This window comes from Acanthochromis polyacanthus, chromosome 3 (assembly GCF_021347895.1).
Source record: "Acanthochromis polyacanthus isolate Apoly-LR-REF ecotype Palm Island chromosome 3, KAUST_Apoly_ChrSc, whole genome shotgun sequence".
Lineage (NCBI taxonomy): Eukaryota > Metazoa > Chordata > Actinopteri > Pomacentridae > Acanthochromis > Acanthochromis polyacanthus.
In genome coordinates this window covers 12008014-12034121 of record NC_067115.1, presented here as the reverse complement: position 1 = coordinate 12034121, position 26108 = coordinate 12008014, and the positions used below count along the sequence as shown (strand labels likewise).

Here is a 26108-nt window from a genome sequence, read left to right as displayed (position 1 = left end):
GTGTGTGTGTGTGTGTGTGTGTGTGTGTGTGGAGGCTTGCTGCTTGTGGGAGGGAGGTAGGGAGGGAGGGAGGAAAGAGTGAGAGGAAGGAGGGTGGGAGGGATATTTGCATATCATCAAAGTCGGGAAAGGGAGTGTAATGAGGAGAGAATGTATGTGTGCTGGGTGTGTGTGTGTCTATTAGGAGTGGTGTTGATGGGTTGGGGTTGAGTGTGTGTGAAATAAGAGAACAAGGCCAAGGGAATAGGGTATATAGTAGGTGAGATGGTGTGAAAGAGAGAACAGACAGAAAACACATACATGTTTTCCCCTCACATGGCTTCCCATCACACCATCGCACCCTCCTGCCTCCACACAAACTGTCAGAGGATATCAACATGACACATTATTTGCAGCAGTTTCTTATGAATGTTTCATACAGGACACATCCTTGACCTTTGACACAAACTTAAATATTTACACCAGCTGCTGGATCAAAAGACTGAGGAAACCCAAGCTTATAAGGAAACATGCACAAACCTGTTCAATCAGTGAGAACATTGGCTTAGATCCCACTCACTTCATTCATCCTGGTGATCTAGCTTGCATTAAGCTAATTTATTTCAGATTAGGGGCCTAAATTAGCTCGTTCTCGTTTCGTGGCTGCTGTAATCTGGCAGCCTGTGCAACTTTTGCAAACACAGCGAATACTTATTTTTAAAGCGAACTTTCGGCTCCAGAAGGAAACAGCTGCAATGGGTAGGCTTGGTATTTGTAAATAAATAATTTAAAGCCCCTTTTAGCCTGCCTCTCTGCTATCCACAGCTTCTGATTTAACAGGGACTACTAATCGAGTACCAATCGTAAACCGGTTCGCGTAACCGGTAAAAGTCGCTGTTTTGGGGTAGAATGAGCAACGACGAACCAGGTTTAGCATTTTCAAATATTCTACCGTGTTCTTTTGTTCTGGGCCACTGTATGAGGTGCTGGTTGTGCTAAAAGCGACTACAAACGCGGCGTGTTTTCCGGTATCGATTGGTCGTGCCTGGTGAAATCCGACTTGAGCGTTGACGGTCTGTCACATTTCACGCTGACACCAAGCGAACACTGGGCTCATACACTCGCATTCAAACACACTCACACGCAGTGCTCACAATATTATCGACAGATCCGAGTCAGGAGTACAGTCGAGGAGAGCACATTGAAGGTAAGTTGTTGTATTGGATAAAACTACTCCCTTCAGCGAAATTAAACCGGGTTTCAGCCGTAGACTCAGAGGCGGGGTCATTCTTTAAGATCGTGTTAATTTTAGCCGTGGTTCTTTCTTTGTAATTTTAGATTGACCACTTTTTCATATCTCTCTCTCTCTGCGCTCTTTGCCGCTTGCCTCTTTACAGCTGGGGGCAAACACTACCGGCTCACCAGAGAAATCAACCAGAATAAGTTTTCTTTTTCAAAAACTCAAAGCCGGTTTTTGTTTTGTCACTATTAACCTAACATTTTAAAGGGATTCGAGGCGTGGGTGGCTAGCTCCGGGATTTTTCTCTGTGTTGGTCGGTGGAGGAGGAGGGGTTGGTATGGCTTGCCAAGCTAGCGAAAGACATTACGCAGACTGGCTAAGCAAGTTTAAATGCGGTTTAAAGTGGATAAAGTTGGTTTAAACTCAGTTCGGGGTTGAATGCGATTATGAGGAAGCGGTAGGCTGTGCTAGCTCATTTATTCAACTGTTATAATAAGCGTACTAACGCGGTTACTACAGTGTGCTATGCGCTCTAATGTTAGCATGTCCCCCCGACGTTAGCCTCTCGTGAGCTAGCGAGCCGTGGCCGTTTTGCTCGGTTCTTGAGGAGTAAATGTCGCTGGTGAACCGTGAGATACATTTTCCTACAAAAGGAGAACCAGTGTTTATCCTCCCCACCGCTTTGTTTGGTTAAAAACACAAGATGGTATCTTGACTAGGCAACGTTGTTTAGTTGTCCAACCAGTTTGGGGAATCACGCTGTTTTTAGTAACGTTACTCAGACAAACTTGAGGGAAGTTAACTACAAGCTAAACCCAAATTACTGTGCACGTGTTTGTCAAAACAAACACGGGTGTTGCTGGTTGAAGTAATTTGATTTGGTGTGTATTTGTGCTTTAGACGGGGGTACCTCACTGCTCAGTTCAAGTCTCCAACTTTGTGTTTCTGAACAGTCTGTGAAAAGCTTCTTCTGTGAGAGGAAACGAGAGGAAAAACGCAAGAAAAAAAAGGAGAAACAGAGGAAATAGCCCAAAAGGAAATGCCAATCGCAGCCGCTGGACAGCCAACGACTCAGGAGCCTAGAGTTTGGCCCCGGCTGCCCTCCACCCCGGAGCCTGTCCCTAAAGGGGCTGATTTATTCGACGAGGCGGGGGCGGCGGAGTCGGCGGAGCGAACAGAGTACGGGGGCGCGGAGGGGGGCAGAGGACTCGGGGGCTATAGTTACAGCCAGAGCGGGGCGAGGGGCTTTGTACAGCCCGGATCTACCAACGGCTCTCCGCCGCAGTCCCCAGCCGCGTCCTCCTCTTTCCTTTTCCATCCCTTTCACCCCCACCAAATGGCCATGGAGCCACCAAGGACTCGATCGCGCTCTCGGTCGGGGTATTACCAGCAGTACGGTGTAGGGAACGGTAATGGAATAACCAGCGGAGGAGTTATGGTACCTAACCACCACCATCACCATCAGCAGCAGCAGCTACATCCACAGATGCAGCACGGTGCCGGCTGCTCGCCTCTTGGAGCTCACGGCAACCACTCGGAGAACCAGCAGCGAGCCCCGGGAAGTAACGCCTCTCCCGGCATTCAGAGACTATCCTCGGTCCCCGGAGCGCACCGCATCCCGGCAGCAGGTAAACGTCCACACTTGTCACAGACCGTGTATATATTTATGTAGGCTCGAGTCACACATTTTTAAAATACTTTTATTTTCACACACTGTGCGAGTAGAGGGGATGGAGGCGTAATGCATATTCAGAGGCAAAGTGTGAACTAGGGGACTGCCCTGGGGTTGGCATGACAGTACTGTATGTGCATGTGTGAACACATTTGATGTAATTACATGGGGTGTTTTATGTGCTGAACTATAGTGTGGATGTGGTGCACAGTTAGTACATACAGTAGGTAAATGAACAACAGCAGTCTGTGGTGTGGACTTGGAAAGCCTCGAGCCAGTTCAAGTGCATAGTTAGTTAACCAGACTGCATTTCTTAAGGCACTGTGGTATGTCTACCTTTATTCAATTACACAAATATTGATGTAGCTAGGTAACAAGCCTTACAGTGTGTACATGCTAATCTCTGTCTAAACTAGGCATCGTCTGCTCTTCTAAAAAAAAAAAAACCCAAACACTAATGGGTACTTGGAGTAAAATGGTGGGTAGTTTACCCACAGGGTTGGCTTTGTGGGCTGCAAAGGTGAAGTTCAGGAACTGAGAAAGAAAATAGACACTTATCATATAGGCTATTTCTGTACTGACACAAGCTGATTTTAGGAACATATTATGTAGCTTCGTGGTTAGATGGCCATATTGTATATATATATATATTTTAGCACCGGTATTTCAGTTCATCTTCATGATAGAATATAGTGTTATAAAGTTTACTGTGGCCTTTGTACTCACGGATATACTGCTGCTGTCTGCTGCATGAGCATATTTTGTTTGGATAGAAGGCATTCTTTACCAGTAAATACCTGTGTTAATCTATGCTTTGATGTTTTTGCTTCAGAGCAAAGCAAAACTTGTTGAGGGTGTGTGTGGACTGGTGCTGAGTGTAGAATACATGTGAGGGCACTCTCACACAGCGAATGCAGTGTAGTGAACCACATAACATTGAAACAGCACAGCTTGAGTTTCACATTCACTGAGGCTATGGGAAAGCTTTTCTTTCACTAAAACTAATAGCACTCCAAACTGGAATATCGGGTTAAGAAAATGCTTCTGTATAGATGGTAGCTGTCTTCAGGGGAGTGCTGAGTAATATGTCATTAGTGATCATTTTATAATAAGACAAATTGGAAACCTGTCAACAAAAATAGATGCGGATTTGTACCTGTGTAGAGTGATTAAAAAAAATCAGTTTTAAAAATCATTTGAATCACTGACGATCAAAATATAAGGGTGAAATGAAAATGGGAATTTAGGTTTGCACTGTCTAGGGGTGACTAACTACTCATACTATTTCTACATGCAGGGATAACTTAACTCGCACTCCTTAGACCAACAACCCAGTCATTACTGTCACTAAACAATTCATGTGTGACAGATGATGTAGTTAACCGTGAGTAAGCTCAGTCACTACTACTTATTGTTTCTTTTGCACAAGGAATTCAACTACATGGTCAAACAAAGCTAATTTGTATAAAAAGCTTAAAACAATATTCTGCCATGACAAATCTCACACATAAAGCACAGGAAGTCTGTGGCCTTACTGAAAAACAGACAACTTTAAACAGGTGTCTGCATATGTGTGTACACACACAAAAAAACAACAACAACAACTGAGCAACTGCGTATCGAGACTGGAATTACCTGTCTGGGAGAGTGAGAGTAAGAAAATAAACCCCCAGCTGAACACATAAACAAACAAAGGCCCCTTCTGGTTTCCCAGCCTGTATAGACTGTTTACGCAACATGTGTTGTATGTCCACCTTTGGGGTGGCTCGACGGGTTACAGGGAAACCAAGGTCTGCATTTGCATGTTTGTGTCAAAAAATAAGAAAATGAAGAACTGAGAGAACTGAGCAATCTGTATTTTAGTCGTATTTTAATTTGCGAAGTCACACTGCATCACTAAAGAAGCTCTAGTCCTCATCAGAGTTGACCGGTCTGCTGTGATCTACGACCTGTACGCTGTCATAGTAGTTGGGCTATGACATTTATAGGATAGCTCAAATCAATAGATAGAATGGCTTTATTGTATTTCCATTCAAATTGATTTTGAGCTACAGGAGGACGCCCCAGTTAGCCATTCTAGATATTCACTCACTTGTTATCAAGACTATTTTCAAATCCATAGCAACAAAAAGAACAGTCATATGGAAAGAATACAGATAGATGTACATGTGTGCAAATTTGTATTTTTCTTTCACTCTCTACTGTATTTGTTCAAGTAAGAGAAGATAAGACAGTTGCAGAAGTGTAGGCATATTCTTCTTTTAGAGGAGCTGTAGTAGCCCAAAACTAATGCAAGCTGGGTTTTAGTAAAAAATAAAAATACAGTAGTTGTTTTTATCTGAGAGTGTTACTTGCATTGTTAACTTAGCCAGAGGACGCATTGGGACTGATTTATAGTTGAATATTCTCTTGCAAGAATGAAGCAGCTGGCTAGCTGGACTTTTCCCCAACACTACACACCTTTTATTCGACCCTCTTTCCATTCCTAGAATGGGCCTTGCTTGTTGGGAGAAAGTGTGAGAGGAGGAGAGATACTTAATCTATTCTTCCCATGCTTGTCACCTGCGCTGCGCATGAAAGATAATGATATCCGTACTCTTTAGTCTCTCCTTTTCCTTCTCCTTCCTCTCCTTGTAGTCTGTTGTAATTCTTTTGGTCCCATTTCCCTCCTTGGGGCCTTAGTCTTTAATGCTTGCTACATACTGTCTGTAGTGCACACTTTTTTGTTATCTGTTTTTGAAATTGTATTTCATATATTGTTCAAATGAGTTTGCCTACCAGCTTAGGAAATCCTCATGCGCTATGAGGTCCATGTGTTACAAGCTCATGTCCGCAAAATTGAGACTGAAAGAGCAAAGAAGACGCACAGCAAATGTGCTCAAAAAATGCTTGAAGCTGCTGCCAAATGCATTCAAATGGATTAAAAACATCCTCTGTAGCAGTTGATATCCTATCCCAATTCTGACCCACCTCTGTCACAGCCTGTCCTCTGTTAGTCACATTCATTCCTCCCTCCCCTCTGGATCAGTCCACCCTTTCTGTACCCCTCTGGTCCATTTTCTTTGGCCTCCTCCCTCACATTTGTCTAATGGAAGGATCGTTTTAATGGATTGCCCAAAGCAGCAGAGAGGCGGACACTACTGCCACTCTACCTCTACCCCTCCACTCCACTCCTATCCTCTCCATCCTTCTGTCTGTAACAGAAGTGGAAACATGCACTCTGTTTTTTTTTTTTTTTTTTAACTTTCCTTTGTCTTGTCGCCCAGGCAACCCCCTCTAGTTTGAAGAGAAACTCTTTCACTTGGATTGACCAAGTTGCAGGGGTTCCCTGCTCCTCTGTCATTCCAAATAAACAACAAAGCAGTCGCTTTGGTCAGCAAGAGAAGATCTTTGGAATAGTGGAGGGTGACCTTAAATTAGATCAGAATCTAAGGGAAGGGCTCGGAACTGGTTTGAAAAAAAGTACTTCTAAGAGGGAGTGAAAGAGGGAATTCCAGAGGTCACTAAAAGCCTTAAGAAAGGTCAGTAAAAGGAGAGGCAAAAGAGGCCAAGAAGAGTGCAAAAACGGAGCTGAAAAAGAGAGGAGTGCGTTTAAAAAGAAGTAAGTGCAGTTATAGGAGTGCAGCGAGAAAGTGCAGCACAGGAGTTTTAGGAAGGTCAAACACAGTGAGGGGATGAGGAAGGAAAGGGAGAGATAATTAGGCTGAGGCCAAGGAGGAACAGCAAAAGGAGGATGTGAACAAATTTCATGGAATAGGGCTGACTGTGTAGGAGACATAGCATGTCATTAGTTTTACTGTAGGCAAAGCGCAGAGAGGAAGCATGGCTTTTAGAGAGCAGTTGAGTGTGCAACCTGGGAGGAGGTGTGGATACTGTGACTAGAAAGGGAGAGATCAAAAATTATTAGCTGAGAGCAGATGGCGGCATGGAGAAGGCAGAGGAGATGATTGAAGGCAGGACCGGCAGTGAGTTTGTAAGTGTAGGTAAAGGTATGTGTCAGAATGGCATGAATGAATGTTGAGAAGGAAGGGAGGGAGGTGTTGTTTGCTCCTGCTGTTTTGCATGTTAGCCTTTTGTCCCTGTTGATATAACTGGGCATGTCCAACGGATGTGGCTTGATTATGTCGTGAATGCCAATTTGTAGTACCGGTTTCCACTGGATATAGTTCAAAAGCATTATGTCTTCAGGCAGCTAGATAGCTGTGGTTTATTTGTAAATTTTGTTGCCTTCTTTGTAATTTAATGACTCAATGATTTTCTGGAAGTGTGATGTTTTCCATGTCAAAATGAATGCTACAGGTAAGACAGGACTGTCTTCAACTTCCTTGTGTCCAGAATAAATCCAACTTTAAAGTGAACCAATTCCATGAATGTAACCACCTTTAGCTTTTCTCTCATTCCTGTATTTTACCCTGCAGCTGCTTCTGTGGTAATTCTATGTCAAGAACATTGAACATCCTCAGTCTTTTCAACATTCCCCCTCACTGTGTCCTTCCCTATTTCCACCTCTTCTTGTGCTTTTTCTGCTTCTGTTCTAAAAGTCACCTAAAAGGCAAATGAGTTTATTACTGCAAGTCTGCGTAGGTGCTGATTGAGGAAGTAACAAAGTTTGTTTTAGATGTTTTGTAGAGTTATAGTTGTAAGAAAACACTTTTTTTCTCCAAATCTCCCTTGCAACGTAATCCATTCCTCTGCTGTCCACACATATGCTAAATGTGTTTCAATTTGCCAACATATGGCTAAATATTCTACACTCATTGAAGATTTGGGGCTTCACAGCATTGTATTTTGGCTAAACAAGGACTGTTTAAATAAACAGTGTAAACAGATAGTGTGCAGCAGTAAACATGCTGCAGGGATGGTGGAGAAATGAATGACAAGATTCTGTGAGTGTTTTTGATCCATTTTTCTGCCACCCTGCAAGCCCACAAGGGTTTGGGGGCATTTAAAATTCAGGTTATACTTTTGGATTTTCTTAAAATTTATTTTGATTGGACCTGCCTCCATTGTATTGGACAGAATATAAAGACATTAGTTAATTAATTTATAATTTTTTGACTCTCTTTTTGGACCAGGTGACCCACAGTTTTCAGCATATGAATTTAAATGGTAAATGGTTGTATTTATATAGCGCTTTTATCCAAAGCGCTTTACATGATACATCACATTCACCCATTCACACACACATTCACACACTGATGGCGGGAGCTGCCATGCAAGGCGCTAACCATGACCCATCAGGAGCAATTAGGGGTTAGGTGTCTTGCTCAGGGACACCTTGACATGAGCACGATGGGCCGGGGGATCGAACCGCAACCCTCCGGTTGCGAGAATTTATCAGGTGCTTTTGGATTTTTAAGTCTGATACAAACTACTGACTCAGAGCTTAGTTGCCAGGCCTTTTTCCACATATATGTCAGTGCTGGAGAACGGTCTGGCTACACTCATAATCATTCTGTGAAAAGGGAGAAAACACAGTTGCTTATTTGTATTTCTTTAACTCAATCACAGCTTCTTGGACGTCCTTTAGCCTGGAATGCAGGGACGGTGCCCCTCTCACAGAAAGAGCCAAACAAGCCCTTCTTGCAGAGTCCAGATCACAGTAAAACTTCCATTTTTAGCATGCTTACCAGGTATGCAGAAAAGCAAAGACAAATGTACTGCTCTAAAAGTCTTTCTTAATTGATGACCCATTAGATTAATTAAACAAAATAGATTTTTTTTTGTCAACACAATAACTTGGGGACAATATATTGTGAAAACTTTATACTTAGACCAGAGGTGTTTCATATGGGGTAGATGATTAGTTTTCTGTGCCTTGCTGCAACATTTTCATATTCATGAGGCAAAACTGATGTTTTTGAAACTTCTGCAGGGATTTTTTTTAAAAACTGCCTTTACCATGAGCATATATGCCTCTTCTTTTTTTTTTTTTTTTTGCCTTTTTGTCATGGAGAGCATAGCGTTGCATACATCATTCAAAAGCCTTTGTCGAATGTATTATCTTGGACAGACCTTGTCAGATAGGCTGCATGCACTGGCACCTGTTGAACAAAAACAGTATTATACCCATATGTGCTTGTGTGCGTCTTTACTGTGGTATTTCTGTTATCCAAATAAAGTAGCATTTAATTAATTTAATTTTAGCACTATGTAGCCATCTGGTTCAGTTACTGCAGTCACACAGCCAAAATGAAAGAAAACTTAATGAGTAATTACAGGATTTTAATTCAGGCATTTGACATTTTGTGATTTTGTGTAGATATAGTGACATTGATCCTTGACTTATAAATTGTGCGTTAATTACTTCAAAGACACAGAAAAAAAATATTTCTCAAATGTTTTTTCTTATTAGCTCCACTAAATGTAGTTTGAGTGAGTTTAAAGCTCAGTTTGTAGCAATAATGTTGAGATTTATGGTGAAAGAGGAGAATTAAGACATCGGTCTCTCCTTTTCTGTCCATTACTTTCTCTCACCTAATACTGTCTCTCAGATGGTTTCTGTCTTTCACTGGGGAAGAGGGGCAAGAGGGAGATTGTGAAGACAGATGGGAGAGTGAGAAAGCGAAAGTAGTGGTTAGCTGTGTGTATTTTGTATGTTCTCATTAACTTACTTTTTTCAAAATCTTGAGAAATGGCTCGGTGGGTACAGTGGGCGTCTTGTAGCTGGAAGGTTGCCGGTTCGATCCTCGGCCTGTTGAGCTCATGTCGAGGTGTCCCTGAGCAAGACACCTAACCCCTAATTGCTCCTGATGGGTTGTGGTTAGCACCTTGCATGGCAGCTCCCACCATCAGTGTGTGAATGGGTAAATGTGACATATCATCATGTAAAGCGCTTTGGATAAAAGCGCTATATAAATACAACCATTTACTTTTCTGCTGACTTTGAGTGTATGTGCACATACATTGTTTACGAGCTCCCTGAGTGGGCTGGGGGCAGGAACAGGACTTTCAGAAAACATGTGCCTACAGACAAAATTATGTCACTGTCAAAGCATTCTCATGTGCTGAGAAGAGGTTGACAGAAGCAAAAACAAGAGCGCAAAGGTAGATGGCGCACAAATTAAGCTGTTTATATTGAACATTTCACTGAAAAATCAACCAATAGAAATGCACGTATTGACTAATAAAATATCCTCTATGGAGCTGTTGCTGGCGATGAAACTGGACAGGGCTGACGGTGCATTCAGGCAGGTATTGTCCTTGAGCTGCTTGTGCAGTTGTGCGCTGGGGCCTTTGATGGCATGCTTTAAGCTACTTTGCAAGGTCTTTTCTAAGTCAAAACTGTCATTTTAAAGGTTATTTTTTATATTTCTTTAGGATCTACCTGTCACTAAATCATAATTCTTTGTACTCAGATTTGAGGTGAGCACAGAAAAACTTCCCTGTTCAAAAGAAAAAATATAATATCAATATTTGCACATGCATACATGCATTTAAGTGGTGAGGGATTTAAATCTTTTTGAAGTTGGCACTCTTACTTGCTCTTTATTTGCTGTAAAAACCAAACAAATCAGTGTTGTGTGTGAAATTAACTGATATAAATGAATGATATTCACTTGATGGGAAAATATTGGGCCATAATGACCTGTTAATGTCACATAGCAAAAGATGCCAAGCTGTATATTCTCCATATTAAACAGTAGAAAAGGTTCATAGGAATATGCTAGGGGGTTTCTGGTTAGCTCATAACCTTCTGAATTTGTTGACACCTTTAGTTTTCCTTTTCTTCTTTATGCTCTCATTTTGATCAAATCAATGCTGCTGCCTATATTCAAAATACTTTTACTTCAAGTATGTTGCAAACACATGCACATGTTCGCAGATTGTGGGTTGCAAATTCTCAGACTTGAGAGGAATTGCAGGTGGAGGAGTAGCCTCAAGGACTTCGTCATTAACAGCAAAAAAGAAGATGATGAGAAAGATGATGAGAAGGGAGAGGTAGGAGGACAATCAAGTGGGAGAGAAGGTAGAATCATTCCCGTTTCTATACGCAACCTCGCAGTCACACTCTTCTGCCGTCAAGCACATGCGTAGCAGGTAATGGCTAGGCAAGCGCTACATGCCCGCCTATTTTAAGCCTGGATATCAGCTTGTTACTTGACTGCTTTGCGCAAGGGTGTGGAGTGTGCTGCGACATGTGTTTAGGAGGCGGGGTGATGTGAGAGGTGCATATATATGTGTGTGTGTTTGTGTTACACATATGTTACATTTGCTATTTTTAAAAATGTTTTTTAAAACTTTCTGTCTTTGCCACGTGAATACGTACAAGTTCTACACAAGTTTATGTGGCTTCAGTGCATTTTCCTGTTTGTCAAGCTGATGATTTGTTCAGTCACTTGCCATTCATCTTATCTATTCAACCACTCTTTATATTCACCCACTCTCTCCTGTGTTTTTCTGTTTTGACATGAGCAAGGAAGAGGTAGTTTAATGGAGAAAGACTGCAAAAGAGAGGGTGATGGAGATTGTGGACAGAGATGGTGCGATTGGGCAAGGAAAAGAAACGTGGATGCTGTGCGATAAAGCTGCAGGGATATATGGGAGAGAGACAGGCCGGCAGATAGGGAAATAGATCGGTGGCTGGGAGGCATGGTGATGAAGTAATGGAGAGTGTGAGGAGGAGGATGTGTAAGGAGGGTGTCTGAGCTGAGTGCAGGGGGGAGGGATGAGAATGGGAGGGAGAGGTGGAGGAAATGGATAGAAATAGCTGATGCACTCTGAGGCTTACAGAAAATCAATAGCAGTCAAGAGGGGAAGCCACAACCCCCACCCTGCTCCCTCTCTCTGGCTGTTCTCTCACCCTCCACTGCTCTCTCCCTCCAGTCGTTTCCTTATGTTTTTTCCCTCCACTCCATGTCTGGTCCCATCTCCCTTTCCTCCTCAGTGCTCTCACCCTTTCGTGTGCATCTCTAGGCCTGTCCTCTTCTTCTGTACCTCCACTTTGCCCTTTCCTTGTCACCCAGCTTTCTTTCCTTCACACTCCCTCTTCATCCTCTCTTCCCCATCACCATTACGCTGGTTTTCCAGCGCAAACAACTGAAGTCAATGGCAATTATCTGCAGCCATTGAGGTGGTGTGGTTGAGTGTAAAAATTGGATGGTTTTATGTGGTCTGCACACTGTTCACTCTGAACATAGTCACTGAACCTGGCTTTGATGGCAGACATTTTTTTCTTATGTTTGTATAACACACATTGAAATGAACTTTTTAGGAAATGTTCAGTTATATAAATATTTAGAGTTTGTGCTGTGACTTTCAAAGTCAAGAGTTGGATTGTAGTGTGTTATTTCTGTGGTCCTACAATAAGTCACATTATTTTGTATTGTTTGCTTTTTATGACAGAAAAGAGATTGAAATGTTTTAATTAAAAAAATATTAATTCCTATTCTTGAGGGAGTCTGTTGACCTGATTATTCCTGCACTAATTGCAGTATGGCATTATGTAGTCATACAAAAAGCACCAGATTTCTCATTACCTTTGACTATATCCTGATCACACAACCACACCCCTGTCTGTAAGCTGTTCACTGCAGGAACTTTCAGACAGTTTTAGGACAGCCCAAACCTCTGAGCAGTTTTCAAGGGGGAAAAATGCCTAATTCACGTTACTTCCTTTTAGCCTGGAAAGCTGCTGTGTGGGGCTTGATGCTGACTGATTAAACTCGGAGAGGACAACAACCATTTTTCTGCTCGCTAGTATCCTCCTCAAGTAGTAAGAACCTCCTCTCTAACATCGGCATTAACAACATAAAATTCACCATATAGCCTCAGTTGTAGTCTTTTCTACATGCTTAAAGAATTGAAGTTATCCCCAGTAGTTACTAATTGTCATTGTTTGGCACTCTACGTCACTGTTAAAGCTAAAAGTTCCAATGTTGCAATGAAACCAAAAGACTGAAAGTTCAATCATGGGGTTCCTGTAAACATTCGCACCACCTTGCACATGAGTTCCTGCAGTGGAGACCCACCATATTATGGATGCTGTTTCATCTCAACTTTAAGTTTAGAAAGCTGCAAGTTAGTGCCCTGATGTTGTCAAAGTAGTTTTTTTGCATGTACAGAGCTTCACAACTTGTTTGTTTTCTCCACCATGATTAAGACTTGTTTTTAGAAGTGGTGGTCATTTTACATGAAAAATGAAAATCTATTTTAAAAATCTACATAGCCTAAATAAGATATCATCATTCTCAGGTCACAGAAATTTCAAAAGTTACAGTTAATAAAACATGATTTGAAGAAGCCTGTTCAGAATGATGATCAAAGTTTAATTTGTGGTTTATTGTAAATGTGCTTCTATTATATACAGTTTATTTCTATTTGATTATTCGTTTTTAATCAGTATAATCGTTCCAGACTCTGCCTTCCACTCATCCTCTTTTACTTATTTTTTCACTACTTTTCCACCTGTGTTTACTACATGTTGTGTATGTGTTTGTGTATTATTTGCGTGTAAGTTTTCTGTACCTTCCTGATTGTGATCTATGCTAAGCTATTAGTTGCAATGTGTTCATGCTGACAGTCCTGTTCTGGTTCTTGTCTTCAAGTCTCTTGAGCTGTGTTGTTGTCTCAAGGTCCAGCTGTCATTTTTCTCCTGTATACTGTAGGCTACACAAACAACACTACGTATACTGTACATGTCAACAATGATCTTGTTGCAGCAGGAGAAACATGACTAAAAGACGCTGTTGTTACGCAGAATGCCTGGCCGCTAATGAAGTTTGTACATGTTAAAATCTTTCATATTACTGTAGTTCAAATGTCACATTATTCATAAAATCTTCTATGTCAATATTGTTTAAACACATTGTCATTTATATTGCAATACCGCCATCTTTCCTTGAGGTTCCTAACTGCAAAATCTAAATTATGTTCAGTCTGTTAGTCCAACAGTGGGCATGATGTCATTGAAACATTTTAAACCCGTTCTGAAGCTTCTGTGTTGGCCTCCATAGAGTGACTCGGACTGAATGACTCGTCTCTGACTCAATTTACAAGATTCTGACAATGTGCAAGTGAGACCACATTCAGGGAGGGAGCTGGATTTTTGCCTATTGTGATCAGTGAATGAGTGTCGTACAGAAGAGTGCCGTGCAGCCAGCGAGTCCCATGAATGCTTCACCAGTACTTCGTCCCAAATCATCTCAGTGGAAATAGCCTTTTAGTCGTTTTTTTTGCTACACTACATAAGCTTTACTTACCTCAACCTTTTCTATCCATTTATGTTGCTTGCTCTAGGGATTGGAGTATGAGAGGAACGGCTTTTTAAGGATTGAGGAATTCAGTTGTGAAAACCTCACTCTGTCTGTCTCTTCTTTCTCTCCCCTCTCTTTTCTTTGTTGTCAGTCATAGCTTTACTTCAAAGAAGGAGGCTGTGAGCAGGAAGAATCCCACAAACAAACAGCCGATAGGTGAAAAATTCTCCTTTTAAAGGCCTTTTTTGCATCTATTCCCTTCCAGTTTAGCTTTCTTCATCTCCATTGTAAAGGTAGCCTTGTCTGGAGTGCCCTTGGGAGTGCTTACCCTTGGTGTGTATACCACTGCCACCATCTGTGGTGAGGACGTCCCCAAGCAAAGACGTCCCCACGACAAAGGGATAACAAAAGCCAGAATAAATAGAAAGACAATAAAAAGATGAAAGGATTGTGGAAAAACAAAAGAGTAAAAGTCTTAGCTGTGATGCAAGCAGCGGTATCGTCAGAAAGCTTCTCTAATCCAGGATTACTGTGTTTGTTTGTTTTTGTGTGTATATACGTGTGTGTGTGTATGTGCATGTGCACCAACATCTACCGGTTCTGATCTGAGACAAGAGGGCAGCATATGTGTTTCAGTCACTTTTGTGGTCCCTTCTCACAAACATGTTGTCATTGTTTGTTTTGCTTTTGAGTATTAAATCCAAGTTCCGTTAGAACAATGACAACAAAAAGATTAAATGTAATGTACGCAGATAAACAGGGGTCTCGGCACAATGACTGGGTATTATGGTACTATCAGTTTCCACCAAAGGTATTGGCAGCATGTTTTGTTCATTGTACTGTAAAATACTACACAATACGAGTTGCACATACTTGTGAAATACATTCAGACCCCCCTCTTAATATTGGAAAGCCAAGAAAAATACTTTGACTGACGTTATACTTAAAGCAAAACAACATTTTCAGTGGCATGTTTTAAATCTGAAGGAACTTGAGGCCATTGTTCTCACACAGCAGTTCAAAGCCAGCTCTGGATGCCACATTGTATTTTGGAATCTCAAGAAAATTAGTTGTTGCTCTATTTATGGATCACACATACTCACAATAATGAATCAATTAATTATTTTCCTAAAATCAGATTTTTTAAGAGCCTGTTATGGCTAAGTGTCTGACCTGTTCTGCTCTTTCCTTCCATGTACAGGAGCCTCTGGTGGATCCTACCACTGCCACCCAGACCATGCCTATGGAGAGGAGAGTGATAAGGTAAGCCTCACAAACTTCTAAATACCAGCAATAACAACATTTTTCTGTCCCTTTTGGCAGTGGTGGGCCTGAAGCTTTAGTTTTGAGATTGCTTAATGTTGTTGACTATGCCACACTCTGTGGCCGTTAATCATATTTTGAAAAACTTCAAGTAAACTTACACATGGTATGTTGCTATTTATACATTATACAAGTTTAAAGAGACTGTAGCGATGAAGGCGTGTGGCAACTCTGCCTTACAGGCATAGAGAAATATACATGTTTGTTATTTAAGGAGAATCTTTATGGACAGTTGCACTGACATTGCTCCATTCATTTTTGTTTATTTTAATGTGATGGAAAGGGCAAAGTGGGAGCAGACTATTCCTTTCAATAAACAGTTGATGGCCAGTTGTGTAAACTTTCTATTTACAGCTGATTAAGTCAGTTGCTGGATGATGCATTCATGTAACCTTCATATTTACAGTACATTCACTAAAGATATAGTTTTCCTTTTTGCCTTTAGGGTTGTTATTATTCTTTAGAAATTGTACACTTGCATTTCAAAGGATGGCACATAGTATGTTTATGTTTAACATAGTATTACTAATCATTTCAGTAATGGAGTGTACAAGTGTACTTCAGTCAATGATAGACCTTATCACAAGCGAAGGTCTGTGCTAAAAGCCAATCTAGTGAAAAATTGTGAAAAAGGAGAAGAGGGGAGGCAGGATGCTGAGAAAGGTGTTGCAGAAAGCTTGGAGGGAGAGAGGGAAGGGAGGGAGGGAGGCGAGGCCAAAAACAGGGAGGGGGTATTACTAATGATTTCACCTCCAGCTGTGGAACTTGGTTGGAGTGAGAGAAGCAAAAGGAGGGGAATGGGTAAGGGAGGGGAAGGAAGGGAGGAACAGTGGCAGAGGAAACAAAATGGGCTTTGAAATCTTGTTGATGGAAAGAAAATAAGTGGGGGAGGGAGAAGTGTTTGAGTGTTAGTGGAAGCATGTCTGCAAATATTAATGAATCTGTTAAAGCAAATGACCATATTTGCTCAGTGTGTACCTTCATGAACAAAATCTAGAGCTGGAAAAAGAAACTTGGTCTCGGTTGTATTTCTTATGTCTGTATTTTCATGCACTATGTGGGCCTCTTATTATTTTGGTTGTTAACACTGACATCAAAGAAACAACAACTGTTGGCCAGAGTTACTGTGTGTGTGAGTAGATGCATGCATACCCCAAATGTGGACATAGTGAAATAGAATGTGGAAGGGTGTGTCTGTACTTCTGCCTCAGGATATCTGTCCAGTCTGGTCTGTGCACACACTGAATGTGGACATAGTGAGAAGGAATGGGAGGATGTGTGTGCGGTCTCCACGCTGCGAGCGCTGCAGAATGTGCTTCAGTATCAGCCATAGAGCATAATATTTCCAGGCTGTGCTGGGAGTCACTGTACCTATTTGCCTGCATATGTTGGCTATTTAAAAAAATATATTTTATAGTGTTTGTCTAAAGCTGTTTGGAGCAGGCATGTATATGTTCACACCAAGCACTCGGTCGGAACATACCGCTATGTTATGGCGTATTGCTTGAGGACACATACACTCCTTTGTCTGACAATGCTCCCCTCCCACTAACATGGGTAGACAGGTCCATCAAACTTTCATACTAATGGGCAATAGTCTGCATGTGTTAAGACCAACTGTATGTGTTTGTCCTCCTGAAGAACCTATCCTGTCCCGTCAGATTTCAAGCCAGGGTCTCGGACAGGGCAAACGGACAGAGGGAAAAAAGAGAGGGTGCAAGGGGAACTATAGATGGGTTTAGCTTATCTGATGGAAGGAAAGGGGGGGATGGGAAGAGGTTGTTGAAGAGGGTGGGGAGAGTGGTGGTGATGGTGGAAGAGGCTGGCTTAGTTATGAAAATGGGCACAGTAGATGTCCCTAGGGGTTTAGGGTTGGGGTTAGGCTGGTAGAGGGGTTGTGGGGGAAATCTTAACGGGTGGGGGTGGATCACTGGTGCCCTCCATCCAGTGCTGTCATAGGCATAAAGTAGACAGTGTGTGTTTTCTTGTATATTGGTTTTGATAAAATAGATTGCTCTTCTCATTTTTTTTAAACACACTGACACATTTGCACACTTTAGTCTTGTCTGTGTGTGACTTCATAATCAACTTTCATCAAGTGGTATTTTTGTTTAATTTCCCAAAAAAAGAAATTTTAATATGACTTCATACACACGTAACAGAGGTGAATTCAACAAGGTACATTTGTCTTTAATCTTGTTTAAGTAGCCTTTGAGAGCTCTTACTTGGCGCCTCAGCTTGAATACTTGTCTGGCAATATTCTTTTAAAAAAACATATAAAAGCTAAGGAGGAGTCATCCTATTCATAGTCTACTCTTAAAGGCTTTCTTGTCCTTTGTGTTTGATATTTAGGGTCAGTTAAGTCAAACTCATTAGCATGACATGGGTACTTTTTGTATTTTAAGATGTGTTCCAGTATCATTGTTTGACAAGAGTTTTCATATTATACAGTTTTGTTTTTTTTCCAAATTAAATCAGCGGCAACCTTGAATATCAGATTTTTTTTTTGACTGAGTGAGTAAAGATTGTGACTCTTAAAAATAACATTTTAAACATAAATCATGCAGCCATTTAAATGCACCTTATCAATATCAAGTATTTTTTGGCCAATATGCCTTTTTCAAGGCCTATGCAGATTATTTGTAACCAATGTACATTTTCAGTCATAATGAAAATCTTGATGTCAAAATTTAGAATAACACAAACTCCAACACAGAACTTTGTAGAAATGCCTTTGTTTAATATATGTTTATCATATTTTCAAATATAAAAAAATCATCATTTGTTCGTCAGTGTTGATTGGCTGTTACAGCTGTGGGAGAGATATTGCCAAAGTCCCAGAGTGATTACAGATAGTAGCACATTTTTAAATAGATTTTTTTAATGGGTATCAGACAAAACAATATAATGCCTGCAATTGGAAAAAGGATGACTATTTATTGAGCTAATCAACTATGCTGATAATTGTTTAACTCCTGATATCCAGTTCTACCTATCAAATCAGTCAAAGACAATCTGTCAAACACTTAAAAGACCAAATGAATTTGAAGTAGTGGATTAGAAGCGAAAGGACATGGCAAGTTTGTTGACACTACACTCATCTTGGATTCACATGTTCAGGTGTGTGGTGATTTACATAGCATATGAAAAGACGTACTCAGCATCGTGGCGTCTAAACCTCACTACTAGCCATATTTGTTCTGCCATTCAGGATCATGTGGGCTTTGAAGCATTCACTGGGCCACAGCTTTGCTAATCTTACACTCTTGCTCTAACTTCTATTTCTTCCTTCTTTCCAGTTCTCTCCTATCATTCAGTTCACTCTGGTCAAGACTAAATGAAGTCATTGTTATTGTTTATCTTTTCCATAAACTGGTCAAGCTCAGGCCACATCCAGTACTTGGAGCAAGCCATTAGTGTACTGTCTCTGTTGGCTCTACAGTCAAAATACATTTTGTTCTGGTTTGTTAAAACAGTAGAGCTTGCCTTTAAAGAGCTTCAGAAGGTATTGTTCTTTATAGGCTGTAGAACTCAAACAGTGGCAGCTGCCCATGTGTGAATGTGAATTTGCGCATGTCTGCAGGCGTTTCTATAAGTGTGTGTGTGTGTGTGTGTGTGTGTGTTTCTGCAGTCTGCTCTCCAGCTGTTTCCTGTTAGCTATCACACTGCTCTCAAGGTTGCTGAGCTGTGGATGTGTGTGTCTGTGTGTGTGTGCTAAAAAGTCACAGCCGCTGAGTCATTTTTATCACACTTTAACAATGTGTCTCTCCCACGAAGAGGGGAGATGGAAGCAGGGATCAAGTAAGTAGAAGTGTGTGTGTGTGTGTGTGTGTGTGTGGGGGGGGGGGTGTTGAGATGGGGCAATGTGTGTGTGTGTGTGTGTGGTGTCTCTTAAAGAACCTGTGTGTTCTTGTGAGCACAGCGAAGTTCCTCGTAAGGGGGAATGACTAAGAACTGACACATGGGCGTGTGTGTGTGTTCTTGCCTCACCAAGAGCCAAGTGTGAGAGTCACTGTTTGACAGTAAGTGAAATGAGTCACACATGAGTCGATAGGATTGAAACGGTATATGATAACTCCTGAGTCAGTCTAAACCTGAGCTGACTACATGTTCAGCTATGTCACTGCTTTTTTGTGCATCTCTGACTTCTTATTTTTTGCCTCTACGAGAAAGTATTTGTCAAGTTATCCAGTTGAGGGTGTGTACTTGTAATTCGCACATGGGCTTGTGAGTGCTTGCCTTGTGTTTGCATTTCCTCGAGCCAAGAGGAAGTGACTTTGAACCCTCAGGGCCTCTGAGTGCTGGTGGTGTAATGCACTCTCTTTCACAAGCGCATGCACACAAACACATATGAGCACATACACTGGATCATACAGGAAATGCCATGAGTCACAAAAGGAACATAGTGTCTATGCAATAGCATGACTTATAGGCCCAGGGACTGTATAGTATAGTGAAACTGGTTTTATTTGACGTGAATGCTATTGGTCACTGACTGCAATACCCATCTGCCCTATCCATCTCCTCCATTTTCCACCCCTCCCTCTGCAGAGTGAGGAAAGCCCCAGTCCAAAGCGCCAAAGGCTGTCCAGTCAGTCCGTGTTGGAACAGCTAACTTCATCTGCCCCCCCACCATCCACCCCTTCTCCCCCCATCCGCCCCTGGGAGTCAGGACCCCAAAGTCGGAGACAGCCTCACCCCCACACACACTACCACCAGGAGCGGTGCCTCACTCCTGCTCGACACAGACGCAGGTAAGGTTTTTCTTGATTTCTGCATTTCCACTGTGACAAATTACCCCAGGGTGCCGACTTTAAAACTGTCCTCCTTCTGACTTGCAGCCCGCCAGCAAGGCGTCAGCGTGGCCGTCTCTCCAGACCGTCCCGTCACTTGCCTTCCCATCACCACCCCTACACCCCAGGCCCCACCCCTCGCCTTTCACCCTCGGAGCTCCAGGATGAAAACTACCACCACAACCCACATCCCTCCACACACCAGGCATACCCAACGCACACCCCCAGTACTTACGGCCAGCCTCCCACTGCTGGTGGCGGAGGGGCAGGTTCAGAGGAGCCCCGAGCCTTCCATCCCCCCACTTTGTCGCCACGGCTACTGCACCCGGCTGCACACCACCACCACCATCATCATCATCAGCAACAGCATCATGCATCACAGCAGCAGCAAGGAGCCATGGTTATGGACCTGCATGAACAGGTTAGTCTTCAAATATTTAAAATTTTTGTGTAGGAGGCATTGAAGGTGTGTAGGAGGATGTATGATAACTGTGGTATGGTTTCTCACCAGTTGCAGCAGGGCAGTGTACCGGTTTCCTACACAGTGACCCCGGTTCCTCCTCACGGTCTTGCAGCGCCTTTGTGTAGCGGTCAGCATCTTCCCCCCACCTGCTCGTCACAGCAACAGGTCCCTGCCTGCAGTGTGGTCTTCAGCACTGGACAACACTACCACCCGGTGAGAGGAATATAGCAGTGTGCACTTTGTAGGAGTGGGTGGGTTTGTTTGTGAGTCAAAAGTACACTTTGTGCTGTACAGTCTCTACCATAGCTCACCAAAGAAAAAGAGAAGTGTACATGAGGAAAGTTGAATAATTGTAGCAGCACTTTTTCCTGCTTGAGGATGCTTGTTAGTTTTCCCAGTTGTGGCTGCCACCTTGTGGCAAGACTATGCACATTAGTTACCGCAGAAAGAAAACATACAATTAAACTTCTCTCTCTTGTCTTTTTTCTCTTTTTTACTCTTTTGCCCTTGTCCAGATGCTACAGGCATGTTCAATGCAACACTTGCCAGTGCCCTATGCCTTCCCCTCACTGCTGTCCAGTGATCCTCAGTTCCTGCTTCCTCCTCCGCCTCACCTTTCTCACCACCCGCCTCACCTCCCCACACCCGGACAGTTCCTGCCTTTCCAGACACAACAGCCGCGATCGGTATGTAAATGATTATGCTTTTTCCCCTAACTATAATATATTATCTTGCATTTTTGAATTATTTTGTCCTTGAAAGTAATTTCAAGTGCTGGAAAGCCAGTAATTTTTGAAAGTTGCTGCTTGTTGTAGTTTTATGAAGCCAAAGAAAACTGTGCCAGTCCTAATATGATGGTGTGCTTGCTGACCATAAATGATATTTGCAGTGGATTTACTTTAGATACAAGGGAGACACTTAGATAAATTCAGAAGACAAGAACACTGACGAGATTTTTTTAAAAAAAAGGTACAATACTATCTTGAAGTGGAGTTTTTAACCTCTTTCGGGTTCTCCGATCGACGAGGTGTCATGTCTGTTCGTCTAATTAAAGTTGTAGAGTAAATTGCTTCTGTTTTTCTGTTTTGTTGTTATATATTACAACACATAACAGCAGTTTGTTTTTTCTGGTTTTCAATGGCGCATTAAATTATCTGGTGCCAAAAAAAACCCCAACAGCAACTAGCTTTGGCCCACCATAACACTTGTTATGCTGTTGTCATTTCATTTCAGCCGTTACAGAGGATCGAAAATGAAGTTGAGCTTCTGGGAGAGCAGCTTTCAGTGGGCGGAGGCTTCAGCTATGCCCACCATCACCACCATCACCCCCAGCCTCCCTCCACCCTGCCGCCCTCTACGCCACTCCAATTCCTTTCACACCATGACCCCCTGTCACAGGAGCTTTTTACAGTGGTGGGTACATTAATCAAATGGCATATTTGTTTGGATTATTATGTAGGATTGTTAAAACATGGGGATTTTACCCTGGGAGTAATGAATTAGCTCTCTTCTGTCTGTCTTTCACAGCCCTATCCCCACTTTATGCCTCGTCGGTTCACAAGCCGGCGTTTCCGTTCTCAGCAGGCTATACCGCCATCTCCCTACCACCCCAGCTTCCTGCCTTACTTCTTGTAAGTGTTTTTTTTTTCAGGTTTATGTTCGAACCATACATGTGATTTTGACCTCAAAGTGGGGATAAATATGTGCTAAGCTTTTTGTTGTCAACCACCTACAGGTCAATGCTTCCTGTGCCCCCAAATGTGGCCCCTGCTATCAGTCTAGAGCTGGATGTGGATGATGGAGAGGTGGAGAACTATGAGGTAGGACTCACTTCTGCCACAGCATTCAGCCAATAATGCTATCACATGATGCATGGTCTTTGGAAGACAGCCCAGTTTTCAAACTGCTGGTTATTCTGTGATGATTTTTTCTAAACTTTCCCTCTCTGTGTGGAACCCCCAGGCCCTGTTGAACCTCGCAGAACGTCTAGGAGAGGCCAAGCCCCGAGGTCTAACGAAGGCGGATATAGAACAGCTTCCGTCATACAGGTTCAACCCCAACAACCATCAGTCTGAGCAAACACTGTGAGTAGCGTGAGGCATTTGTCTTGTGGGTTGCTGCAGGTGTTTGGGATGATTCGAAATGTTACTGCCAGACAGTGTTAAAAAGCTCCCATCCTTTGTCTTACAGGTGTGTGGTATGTATGTGTGACTTTGAGTCTCGCCAACTCCTGAGGGTATTACCCTGTAATCACGAGTTCCATGCCAAATGTGTAGACAAGTGGCTTAAGGTGAGTAAAGACATTATTTTATTTACAACAGAAAATATATTAACTTATATTGAAAATGTATTAACTTTTTACTGTATTATGCTTGATCCTATGAGAAAATGGCAAAACAAACTTATTTTTTTTATCTCTTGGCATTCCCTGATTGCTGCAATTATCATAATTTATCATTTTAACTCCTTATTTTTTCTCTCTTCCAGGCCAACCGGACCTGTCCTATCTGTCGAGCCGATGCCTCTGAGGTCCAGCGGGACTCTGAGTGACCTCATGCCAACACCCACAATCCCTGACTTCCTTTTGGATGCACCAACCAATCAGTGAACTTCTATACCTTTTATCAAAGGCCTCGACTTACACAGTCTGCCGCATAACGGGGACCAGTGCTCCTCAATTCTTTACTGTTCATCCCGCAGACACTGAACAGTAATTCTCACCTGGAATTAGCATTTAGCAGCGTGGAGACTTTCTGCTGACTCACATTCACTTTATCTCTGGACTTCACAGGCCTTCTGTTTTGGACTAATTATGCCCTACTACTCCGCCTTCTGCTGACGGTTACTGCTCACTATGAATGGCCTTCGAAATATACACAGTGTCATGTGCAGGTGGACATTTATGTTTGTATTTTTTTTAATGACGCGAGCCCTTCCAAACTGATCCATTCAGTCTTCTAGGTGAATAAGAGAAGAAAAAGCTTATTTGAAAAGTTCTGTATAGCTGTACTAACAGACATTTAGAGAAAATTGGCAGTCCAAAGATTCTGATAATTTTGTTATTGTTCTGGTTATAATGAAGCATTCACATCGTGGCGTGCAGAGACTGTCCTTTTCATTAGACTCATTCTAGTTTTGAACAGAATGAGCCACTTTAATTTCTTCTTTGTGTATTCTTGCATTCCTCAGCATCAGAGCAGCCAGTATGGAGTGAGACAAAGTTACTGTAAACTGTGTGTCAAAGAATGAACTACTTTCGAACAGTGAAAAAATACACTTTATTTTCTCTGAATGTGTGTGTGTGTGTGTGTGTCAGTGTGTGGATGCGAGTTACTCCTTCTGTGGTATTTATGCAGTTCATGTGTTACAGTCCCGTAAATTTTCAATATTTTTTTTTTCCACTCCAAGTTGTTTTATCCGCATTGGATAACTTCAGACCGTTACAGCAAGAATCAAAGTTAAAAATGAAAGTTTTGGAAGATTAACAATGCTTTTTCTGTCGAGTTTGTTTTTATTTATATGCTTTACATTTCTGTCTCCATCACTGTGTTTGCCCATCAACATCGTTCTTGTCTGAAAAAGTAAAGGTTTAGGGTTTTTCAAAGACATTTATGATACAGTATTCCCAAAAGTAAAGAAAACAGATCTGGGTCATTTGTCACCATCTCTACATGTCTGCTAAGCTTTCTCAAGTTGTATTGTGTAAAGTTAGATTTTACAGAACTATGGGGATTCATTCAAGCAACAAAACTTTCGTCCGTGCTCAGTTTGCTACTTTTCCTTTGGGAATAAGGTTTTCAGAAATGTGACCGTATCTGTCATGATACCTTCTGTCGGTGTTGGCAGGTAACGCGCGTTTTCTCCATCACTGACAGGAAATATGTTTGAAGAGGCTTATAAGGTCACAGCTGAATCTACTGTTTCACTGGTGGATTTGACACTTCAGCACTTTAATATGTAGATTTGAGACCTGTACATTTTTTTTTTCCATTCTGATCCAACCACTGATACGTTTTTCACAATCAATGTGTGTGAGAACAGACGTGAATGCATTAAAAACTTACATTTTCTTCAGTATCCCAATATGTCAACCCTTTTTATATTCTCAGATTTCTAAAGGTTTTTGGTCTGTGTGTGTGTTCCTAATGCATCTTCACTCTAAGCCGTATATCAGCATGTCATAATGTAACTCAAATACGTTCACCTCAAGCACAGAAAAGACTTTCAAATGTAATTTATCACTATTTATCACGACTGGTATTTTAAGTGTAGACAACTACCTAACACAGGCCACATCCAGTAGAGACTGCAAAAACAGAAGTGTGTTGTGGAAAGTTCAGCCAGGCACCTGCAGTGTCTTACATCTGAGATGCCTTCTTTGCAACTTCATTTGTTTCCAAGTATCTCCTCACTGTCACCACATCAGACCAATATATTTGTTCAAACCAGATTTTTGCTTTTCAGAAAATGCAAAGTGCATCAATATCTGGGAAGAACATCATTTTATAAAACTCTTCTTCAGTGTTGTCAGTGTATAAAATTATGTATTAGCCATGGGAATCAATGGAAATGGTGTTTCCTGTCATCTTTTCTTTTTCTTGGGGGTCATATTTCTGACTGTATGCATCCATTTCATGTCTTAGGATTGTTTGTGTTGGACAGTTTTTTGTTTTTTTTGTTGTTGCTTGGTACACTAGCAATTACCTCAGTCCCACTATTTATGTCTTTACAGAAACATGGCGCAAACCAGTATGATTAGTGCTTATCAATTCATTTTGCTAAACTTTTCCATGCAAGTCGCTGGGTTGTTTGAATATTTTCCCTTCAAACTCTATGAAACTCTATAATTAAAATGGTGTCATAGTAGTTTCATTATGTATTTTATTTGTAACCAAAATCATTTGAAGGCCTGTTGTGATGATAATGAAATTTTTAACAAACATTTGTACATTTTGTATGAGAGTTACTTCTAGTAATACTTTATTACGTAGTGCAATGATTTTTTTAATCCCTTACCCTGTCTTTTGGATTTCAAAAGCTGGTTCAATAATAAATGTATAACATCCTCTTCTAAAACATTGTGCTTTCCAGTTATTCTTTTGTCAACCAAGGATCTCCCATCTGTGCCTTAGAAATCGTCTTCTCTAATGACAAGCTCAGACGAAAACGTGAAACGTTTACAGGTTCCACCTCTTGGTGGTAGTGCAGGTCTGCTGTCCACAATGCCCTGTTTTAAATGCTAAAGTTTTATTTATTTGCTTTGTGCTGAAATCACTTCTCACCTCAGCCTGCTCAAAAGCTAACAATACTTTTCTCAAGTTGGCAAACAGTAGTTTTTATAGAAAAAAAATTCAACAAATACGTTTTAAAATGTTGGAACCTCATGTTTTTCCACAACGTACACTACCAGTGAGCAGGCTGATCTCAAACTGTGTGTGTGTGT

The 26108-nt window shown here is 41.7% G+C and overlaps 1 protein-coding gene across 2 annotated transcripts; it reads left to right on the top strand.

Annotated features, from left to right (window-relative positions):
- The first annotated feature begins 1044 nt into the window (after positions 1-1044).
- Positions 1045-25741, top strand: rnf38 (ring finger protein 38). 2 transcript variants are annotated; one of them, XM_051945863.1, is made up of 13 exons: positions 1045-1186; positions 2120-2847; positions 15288-15349; positions 19961-20163; positions 20251-20623; positions 20714-20878; positions 21181-21351; positions 21899-22078; positions 22193-22296; positions 22401-22485; positions 22628-22749; positions 22856-22955; positions 23153-25741. In XM_051945863.1, exons 2-13 carry the CDS (start codon positions 2259-2261, stop codon positions 23213-23215), a joined length of 2217 nt encoding a protein of 738 aa, XP_051801823.1. In that variant the 5' UTR covers positions 1045-1186; positions 2120-2258; the 3' UTR covers positions 23216-25741. The 2 variants fall into 2 exon arrangements, with proteins under 2 accessions (XP_051801823.1, XP_022067442.2); XM_022211750.2 differs by having other exon boundaries at positions 1047-1186; positions 2173-2847.
- The last annotated feature ends 367 nt before the right edge of the window (positions 25742-26108 follow it).